Genomic DNA, 10,255 nt, shown 5'->3' with positions numbered 1-10,255 from the left:
AAATTTCACCATCCACATCAGTGCAAAGAATTACAGAATCTCTCTCTCCCAGGCAATATTCCTAGGGGCACAAACTCAATTAGCTACACGTTACAAGGAAAGGCATTGTTCTTGAGATAAATATAGCAGAAATTATGCTGAATGTAAGGAAAATCATTTCAGGATTTACTCTTCCTAGGACAGGAAGGGCACTAGGAAAGCAAAGATGTGAGGAAGACGTTGGCAGGTTCAGGGATCTGCAAACCATTTCCGTTCCTTAGCCTTTGGAGACTCCACAGGGCAATGGCCCTGCAGAGTGGGGTTCCCTTGTGGCTCCCACCACAGGAGTCCCCACATGCAGCCCCTCAAGGAGCCTGGCATTTACGACAGCAGACATCTGCACATGTGATGGAGTAGACCCGACCACAGGGAGAGGTGCATACACCCATGCACGGGGGTGTGGCTTGTGTGACGCAGGTGGTGGGACAGGAATCCACGCACTTCGTAACAGCCTGAACACCCCCACAGCAGGGATCCACGCATGTGGTGGTGCACTTGGTCACTCTGTCGCAGCAGGGATCCACACACGTGGTGGTGCACTTGGTCACTTCCTTGCAGCACGGATCCACACACGTGGTGGTGCACTCACTCACACCTCCACAGCATGGATCCACACACGTGGTGGTGCACTTGGTCACTTCCTTGCAGCAGGGGTCCACACACGTGGTGGTGCATTCACTCACACCTCCACAGCAGGGATCCACGCACGTGGTGGTGCACTTGGTCACTTCCTTGCAGCACGGATCCACACACGTGGTGGTGCATTCACTCACACCTCCACAGCAGGGATCCATGCACGTGGTGGTGCACTTGGTCACTTCCTTGCAGCACGGATCCACACATGTGGTAGTGCACTTGGTCACTCTGTCACAGCAGGGATCCACGCATCTGGTGGTGCACTTGGTCACCTCACTACAGCAGGGATCCATGCATCTGGTGATACACTTGGTCACTCTACCACAGCAGGGATCCACACACCTGGTAGCACACTTCATCACTCCTCCACAACATGGATCCACACACCTGGTAGCGTACTTTGTCACTCCTCCATAGCAGGGATCCACACATGTGGTGGTGTACCTGGTCACTTCACTACAGCATGGATCTACGCATCTGGTGGTGCACTTGGTCACTCTGCTGCAGCATGGATCCAAACACTTAGTGGTGCATCTAGTGACACCTCGACAGCACGGATCTATGCACCTTGTGGTACATTTGGTGATTTCCCCACAACATGGATCAACACACTTAGAGGTGCATCTGGTCACGGCTCCACAGCAGGGATCCACACACCTGGTGGTGCACTTGGTCACTCTGCCACAGCATGGATCTATGCACCTGGTGGTGCACTTGGTCACTCTGTCACAGCAGGGATCCACACATTTAGTGGTGCATCTGGTGACACCTCCACAGCATGGATCTATACACCTTGTGGTGCATTTGGTCACTTCCCCACAACACGGATCCATGCATGTTGTGGTGCATTTGGTCACTTTGCTGCAGCAGGGATCCACACATGTGGTGGCACATCTGGTCACAGGTCCACAGCAGGGATCCACACATCTGGTGGTGCACTTGGTCACTTCCTTGCAGCAGGGGTCCACACACGTGGTGGTGCACTTAGACACCTCACTACAGCAGGGATCCACGCACGTGGTGGTGCACTTCGTCACTTCCTTGCAGCATGGATCCACACATCTGGTGGTGCACTTGGTTACTTCCTTGCAGCAGGGGTCCACACACGTGGTGGTGCACTTGGTCACTCTGTCACAGCAGGGATCCACGCACGTGGTGGTGCACTTGGTCACTTCCTTGCAGCATGGATCCACACATCTGGTGGTGCACTTGGACACTTCCTTGCAGCAGGGGTCCACACACGTGGTGGTGCACTTGGTCATTCTGTCGCAGCAGGGATCCACACACGTGGTGGTGCACTTGGTCACTCTGTCACAGCAGGGTTCCACACACGTGGTGGTGCACTTGGTCACTCTGTCACAGCAGGGATCCACACACGTGGTGGTGCACTTGGTCACTTCCTTGCAACATGGATCCACGCATGTGGTGGTGCACTTGGTCACTTCCTTGCAGCACGGATCCACACACGTAGTGGTGCACTTGGTCACTTTGTCACAGCAGGGATCCACACATGTAGTGGTGCACTTGGTCACTCTGTCACAGCAGGGATCCACACATGTGGTGGTGCACTTGGTCACTCTGTCACAGCAGGGATCCACACACGTAGTGGTGCACTTGGTCACTTCCTCACAGCACGAATCTTCACATCTGGTGGTGCACTCAGTCACTTTGCAGCAGCATGGGTCTGCACGTGTGGTTGTGCACTTGGTCACTTCCTCACAGCACGGAGGTACACACGTGGTGACTCCGAGGCAGCATGGATCCACGCACCTGGCAGTCTGTGTCACACCAAGATTACCCAGGTTCACGTAAGTGGTGGTGCCCTGAGGAATCCTAGCATAGTAGCAGGGATCCCCACACGGAGACAAGCGCTGGATGTTACAGACAGCACCACAGGGATCCGTACATTTTTTCACGGGAAAACTCCTCACCAAGATGGTGGGAGGTGGAAGGCAGAGCTGTCTCAGTTGGCAATCATTTTGGCAATGCATCTTTGAGGGAGGGGTAACGTCTGAAAGCAGGAAAGGAATATACTTTGTGGAAAACAGAGACATTTGGCTTTCATGAGGCTATTTTATACACTGAGTTAAACTATACTATTCCAGCAGAATATTCAACAATATACTGGGAAAACAGCCTGAAATCCATAGCAGGGCACTAACTCCAGATGAAAGCATTTTAGACAAGTTTGTAGCTACTGGCTGCATGTGCATGTTAACTTCTTCTCAAAACAGGAAAGAAAAGTGGCGTTGTTTGGACTCAGCTAGATTATATTGCAGGGTCTGAAGTCATGACAGCCCCCACCTGTCCACAGCTCCCCTTGGTTTGGGATTAACTCTTTGACATTACTTCCCTATTTCCACCCAAAAGGGAGACCACTAGGCTTCTGATAGCGCCCTGTCCACATGCAGGTCCTCAGCTAGAGGACATGAGTGGAGGCTTCATGCTGGAAAACTTCCACAAGGAAAGGATCTGATGCTCACAGTGCAGCTGCTTTCCCACCTCGCCACAAAAGTCCTCCTAGCTCTTCTTACCCAGACTTCCTTCCAGACATTGCTTACCCTTGCAGCCTGCAAGTCTCCACTTCTTATCTTCCCTCCCACTTTTTTCCTTTGAAGTTCTAGCTTTGCCTTTTGATCTCTTCTCAAACCCAATAATTTCCTGGTTAAAACAGGGTAGCAATGTTATTGGGGAAAGAGAGAGGTTAGTCCACTCTCAACTACCCTGAGACATCTTGATGGAGAAAGCACAGCAATTGCAAAACATACAGCAAATAAAGACTAGCAGAAGACGGAATGAATATTTACCCTTAGCTCAGCTGCTTGATAAGTACCATACACAAATCTCGCTAAGCAGAAGCACTCATAAGTCTTCTAACTTGCTTCTGCGGATAATATTTAAAAATTAAATAACCCCAGCCACTACATTACTTCCCACTAAGCCAAGAGAGACTTACCCAATTCACCACCAGCAACTAGCAAACGAAACCAAAATGGTTTGAGAAACACTACAATATGAATCCTTTTATATGATTTCAGTGTCCATGTCTCCGGAAGTGAGACACCTCAGGGGTATGGAAATAAAATTTTTAATAATCCAGACCTGCTCCACCTCCAATCCTTAAATTACTCGCTTACATTATAATTTTTAATGAAACCTAGCCACTGAGGTGGTACATACGACACTATGACTGCTGCCTGCAAGCTTGAATTCCTGATCCATGTATTTCCTAGGGGGGATGGGAAACAAAGAACTGATGATACAGCCTGGAAACAATCCTACCTGGGATTAAACTTTTTTTGGAAAAAAAGTTAATTTGGTACATTTTCTTGCACCTTCCCCTGAGACAGCCATACAGACCAGGATTACAGATGGAATAGGACTCTATAAGTGGCTTTGTTCTGCTCTACTGTGCAGGTTTGCTTGCTCTTACTAGCACACAATATCCCTCCTACTGAGAATTTTATTCCCGATAATCTGGTCAGAATTTCCCTTGTTGCAACTTGCAGTTATTACCTCTCACTCTGTCACTGGGCACCTCCGAGAAGAGCCTCTCCGTTAATACTCTTTAGATAGCTGAAAGGGGCCCCATGATCCCCACTAAGTCTTTTTCTTCCCAGGGTGAGCAGGTTCTTCAGACTCTCCCCATCCATCATCTCCTCAAGGCCCCTGGACCATCTTGGTGGTCTCCACTGAACTAACTCCAGTTTGTTGGAGACTGTCTTGCACTATGGGTCCCAAGTTGGACACAGCATCCAGATGTGGTCTCACATGTGCCAGACGAAGGGGACCACTCACTCCCCTGAAACTGCTGGTGTACGACTGAGGGTGCAGCCCGGTCCATGGGACGACCCAAGTTTTCTGGGCAGCTTCATAAATCTCTGCTCCTCAACCAAGTGCAGTATGCTGGCATAGCCAAAATTTGTCATGATTTTGCAGTTAGGCAGCCAGAGAAGGCTTCACACTGTGTTAAGATCTTCAGTGTCACTTAGGCTCCTTCCAGGACTTCTCCTCCAATGGCCTATCTGTATGCAGTGATTCTCCAGGGTGACGAACCATCTGTGTTTGGTGCTCTGACCACAGTGTCCATGGTAGTGGCCCTTTTCAGTTTGCTGTGCACATTTCTGTCGTATATCTGGCTAAACCAAGACTGAGGTACACCATTTATGAAAGGTAGCAAACTATGCATGACTGCCACAGCACGGAGTTGCCGCTTTCTGCCTGCCACAATTGCAGTCAAGTAAGGATGTTCTTGTCTGAAAATCCCTCGTTAGACAAGAAAAGGGAGATCCAACAAGTGCATGGCCTGTGAGAGATCAAAGACTCTGAAACTTCCTTCACTGCTTGCTCCGAACTAGCCTTAAGTCACTTGGTGACACAAACATCAAACCAGTATTACTTGCATGCAGAGACGAGGGCATATATCATCTGGAGACAAAGGTGCGTTCTTCTGCCTGCACACTATTCTCCCTTTAAACATGTGTGTCCATGCTGCTGAGTACAGTGGTGTCCAATGTAGTGGCTTTCAGTTAAGTCAAAAATAAATAAATTTGGGATGTGTGACCACTTGGGTTGCCAGTTCGCTGCTGACGACAGTGATTTGAATCAACCCTTAGTACTATTCAGCTGATTTTGGTAAACCAGTGGGCCGAAGGAAAAAGGGTGGTGGTCACTCCTCCTGGCACCCGTCTGCTCTTCAGGAGTGTATCTGCATGAGGATAAAGACAACATCACGACGATGGAATAGCATTGTTATTTGAGTCAGAGCTTTAGGACGCAATGCAAAAACATCACGAGACTAGTGATGATATAAGAGTTTCCAGAACCACGTCAGGACACTACCACCAGCAGCACCATGTCTGAATAGGACAGTGGCAGTGACAGAAAGAGGTCAGATGTAGCTAAAAATAAAAGAATCCCCCAGATCCCACATCCCATCCTGTCTCTAATGGCCCGCATGATGTGTTGGGCTGGAGGATGTTTTACCATTACAGAAAAACTGACCCATGACTGGCCGACTATTTGAGAGCAAGCCAAGAGTCCATTCATTTCCCAAATTCTTCTCTGACGTCAGCCCCGCTGAAAGGACACGTGAATTCGCAAGCCATCTTTGCTCATTCGAGGTTACGCTACAGCCACGGAAATAGCCAGTTTCCATTAAAAATAATTAGTCAAATAATCCATCACAGGGTAGAGGTGGAGCAGGTCTGGGTTAGCAAAGGGTAGCTTGTCTGTGTGCCTGGGGCACCTCGTCTCCGGAGGCCAGGCTGTTGAATATACAAGGCAGATCCCTGGTTAAAGTTGCCGTGTCTGCTCACCGTCTTTATTTGCTGATACCGAGCTGGGTAAGTATCTTCAGAATTGTACAGATCTAAGCCTATTACTGGTGTTAATTTTCTACTATTTGCTGAAATAGATTACTGCTACCAGCTGCTTAAGGGAAATTGTTTATTGGCTCTCACATCTCCTTGGTGATAAGAGTTTGAAAGAGTAATAATCTTCCTTCGTGCTTACTTTGCTGTAATTCCCACGGATGCTCTGCAAAATGCTTCTTGTTGCCTCAGCACCGGATTTAGAGGGCTAAAACACCGTCTTGCTCACTGAGTGCCTACGCGGGACTGCTGTGCATGTAGTTATCATCTAAGCAGTGAAGCGACTACAGCATCGCATACAGTAGCGGCCAAAGTCCCAGGTAAGAGCGCCTAGCCTCACGGTAAACCTGAACAACTACGTCTGTCTTTTACCTGTCTAGCCTGTTGTTGCATTTAGCAATAGTAAAGGTAGGACAGTGATAGCTGCACCTCTTGCAGCTGCTGTGAGATGGGTATTCTCCTGCAAGGGAGTTTCAGGACAAGGAGGAAACATCTGGGAAAAGAGAGGGAGGTTAACTTGATGTTTATAAGCCTGCTGGAAATGTTAATCAAATCCACTGGTATCTTTGCAAGAAAACACTGCTAGGGTGAAACTGTTTGGCTGAAAACAGATTTTTAATAAGAAAAACTGAGCTTGGAAGTGTATTCAGAAAAAAAGAAGAATGATCAAACTTCTTTTCATAAGGAGTGGTTGCAGAATTTGAAAGAAAAACCAGCAAAATTTCTCTCTGTTCCTTATTTTATGACCAAATTGGGGCACAAACAGCAACCATCTTGCTGAAGAATTCACCAGCCAAGAAAATGAAATGTCTGATGCTTTGGGTTAGTAGACACCAAATTGCTCTTTTTCTTTCAGGCTTGCCTGCAGTGCAGAAAGATGTCTTCCCAGTGCAAGCTGCCCTGCCTGCCCCCTTCTGCCTGCACTGAGGAGACTGCGCACACCGACACTTGCCCATCACTTTGTGCCGTGGTGGACCTGGATGTCTGCCCTGTGCAGGACATGCACCCCTGTCCTGAGAAGACTTTCCAGGTGGACCCCTGCACGTGTCAGGGTGCAGCCACCTGCCTGGATGCTTGCCCTCAGGTTGGGGTCACCTGCCCACCTCCTGCTGTCCCTGTGCCCGGGGACGCCTGCTGCCCTGAGCACACAGCTGCCTGGGACTCCTGTGCACCTCCATGTGTGGGTGCCTGTGTGTCTGCAGCAGCGATCCCCTGCGATCCCCCTCAAAGCAAGGGAGGGACCAGCTTCCAATTCCAGCCCACAGGCTCACCAGTGGAGCCTTGTACCCCTGAGGCAGCTGGGACATGTGTGGAAACCTTTCCCTTCCAGCATGCAATCTCGCCAGTGGATCCCTGCATCCCTGAGACAGCTGGGACCTGCGTGGAAACCTGTCCCTTGAAGTACCCAACCTCAGCAATGGATCCCTGCACCCTTGAGACAGAAGAGACCTGTGTGAAGACCTTCCCCCTCCAGCACACAATCCCAATGGCGGAGCTCTGCCCCATTGACACAGCTGGGACATGCACGGAGACCTTCCCCCTCCAGCAAGCAATCTCACCAGTGGAGCCTTGTATCCCTGAGACAGTTGGGACCTGCATGGAAAACATCTCCTTGCAGCACCCAGTCTCACTTATGGAGCCCTGCACCCTTGAGGTGCTCGAGGTCTGCAGGGAGGAGCCCTGCTGTGCTCAGGGTGTGATCATTGGTGATCCCTGCCCCAACCAGTGCTTGGCTACATGTGTGGATCCCTGCACATCCAAAAGTGTGATTGGCACGGAGCCGTGCGTGTCCCAGAGTGCTGCAGAACCCACGGGGACATGCACGCCCCAGAGCACCGTGGAGCTATGCACATCCCAGGACACCGTGGAGCTCTGCACACCCCAGGACACCACAGGATCCACGGACACCAGCTCTACCAAGGGCATGGCCAAGGGTGCCAGCACCCGCCCATCCTCACGAGCACCTTTCCGCCTGAACACCCGCACCGCTGCCATTGTGGAGCGGTGTCTTTCCAGGTGTCAAAACTGGCTGCGAGGCAAGAAATAAGAGTGGCGTCAGTGGGCACACGGTAAAGAAGAGGTTTCCCTGCATAAATGAGACCTCCTCTGGTGAGTCTCTTGGCTTCTCATGTGTAACAACGAGAGAGAAAATTGCTTCATGTTAAATAAAAAAATATTTTTCAATCATCTGTTAATTATGGCTCTTATATTTATTGCCTAATGTTAACTGCAATAATAATGGCAAAAGTGCAAGCAAGTATTAATTGCATTCACAGAGACCCGTTTCATCATCTTCAACTTTTTTACTTCCCACATAGAAATAACTAGTTTCATAATCTGTCTTAAATTGTTGTGATTTTGCCTTTGGGTTTTCTATCCTGTTTTTTAATGGTCTTTTAGATTGAAATTATTGTGAGAATATTGAGAAAAGTAGCCCAAAGGCATCATTTTAACATAGCTTGAGAAAGGGCTTTTAAGGAGATACAAAATGACAGACAGCATTTAGGGTGAAGAAAGAGCAAACACTGAACAGAAACAAGTTGCAGAAAACACCAGGAGAAAAGTAATGCTGAGAAATGGGAATTTTGTTGCACAATGTCCAGCTGAAGACTGGGTAAAACTCTGCATAATTAAAAGTTTTCATCATGTAACAGCTTTCCCTAGAACGGGAGTTATACCTCTAAATATTAGCAGCAACCTGATGCAGTAGATGGATAAAGCTTTTTAAAAGTTATAGAAATACCAGGTTGGGGGAAGGATATGCCAATTATTCCTGCAGCTGCCTGCCGTGCAATTGATATATTATCTGACATTTCTTGCCTAGCAGCCTTATCAGACTCGGTGGTAGCATCCAGGGCTCCCGGTGGCACTTGGTCATGAGCTGCTGTTCGCTGATGCAGCAAGAAGAGCCCAAACCAGCTCAGGAAAAATGATGAGAACCAGCCTAGGCATCCGTAAACAGCTGCTCAATTAAAGCCATTTTTATTGTGTTATGGCACTTTGTTTGCTGGGTCTTTAATATTATCTGTTAGAAAGGATTTTTCTGCCTCCATACGCACGTCAAATAAAATATCTCTCTGTGTTAGCGCTCTCTGTGTATTTGCAAAGAGATGAAACAAGTCCTTATAGTGTAGCGATAATCACAGTTTATTGGACTGAAGGAATAGATCTTGATGAATCTGTAAAGTTTGTCAGCTGTTTCCTTTTTTTTTTCCCCAGTAAATAAATCAACAGATATCATTCTCAAGACACTATGCCAGATTACCGTGCCTGAACCTACATATATCACCCATTATGTTGTAATAAGACTCTTCTGTGAGTTAGATTAGATCTGCAGCATTAGACTTCGGAAACACCTGTAAATCAAACATTAGCGAAGATAGCCTATAGTAACGTAAAAATGACTACTAAAGATGAACCAGCAAAGATGATAAGCAGAGGAATACTGTTTACTGTAGCACCAAATACACCCTTGCAAAGTCAGATAAGCTCAGCTCATTGTTACAAGACACCGTATTACTAGGCTGTCCTTTACAAATTGTTGTGCTCTCCCACATAATCTCAGTTACAAAAATAACTTCTCATTACACACTCGCGTCACCCTGGCTGATGCTTCCCCTCACAACCACAACATTTATGGTTATGCCAACACGGTGCGCTCCATCCCAGCACATTTGACATTCAAACACCCATCTACTGATGCTCAGAGTTTGCTGGGTGTTTCTGAGTTCTTACTAATAACAGTAAAACAAGCCTGTGAGACTGAGCCATTTCCTCCAGCACAGCAGCCACTCAGCAAGAGAGGAAGTGAGTTTCCTTTCCTCAAGCATCATTAAGATGGAGGTGTTCCTCAAGACTAAGGTGAGGGTTTCTTTAGCTCTTTAAAGGGCTCCACAGTCCACCCAGGGCCACATGTATGTCATGTTTTATATGAAAATAAACCTAGAAATATTCGTCCTTTTTGTTTGGTGCACCGACTGTAATTTCTCCATGAGCCAGCAGTGTGCCCTTGTGGCCAAGAAGGCCAATGGTACCTGGGGTGCACCGAGAAGAGCGTGTCCAGCAGGTCAAGGGACGTTCTCCTCCCCCTCTATTCTGCCCTGGTGAGGCCACAGCTGGAGTTGTGTGCCCAGTTCTGGGTTCCCCAGTTCAAGACAGAGAACTACTGGGCACAGTCCAGTGGAGGGCTACAAAGATGATTAAGGGAC

At 48.2% G+C, this 10,255-nt stretch overlaps 1 protein-coding gene across 1 annotated transcript; it reads right to left on the bottom strand.

Moving 5' to 3' along the window:
* Nucleotides 1-360: 360 nt before the first annotated feature.
* On the bottom strand, nucleotides 361-4,331 carry LOC129197849 (keratin-associated protein 10-4-like). Its single transcript, XM_054806648.1, is given in 5 exon segments — nucleotides 361-431; nucleotides 434-1,017; nucleotides 1,333-1,872; nucleotides 2,278-2,686; nucleotides 4,199-4,331. Coding segments are annotated over 4 exon segments (1,584 nt in total). The 5' UTR covers nucleotides 2,667-2,686; nucleotides 4,199-4,331.
* Nucleotides 4,332-10,255: the final 5,924 nt, after the last annotated feature.

Source organism: Grus americana, chromosome 29 (assembly GCF_028858705.1).
Source record: "Grus americana isolate bGruAme1 chromosome 29, bGruAme1.mat, whole genome shotgun sequence".
Classification (NCBI taxonomy): Eukaryota; Metazoa; Chordata; class Aves; order Gruiformes; family Gruidae; genus Grus; species Grus americana.
This window is presented reverse-complemented; position numbering and strand designations above follow the sequence as displayed.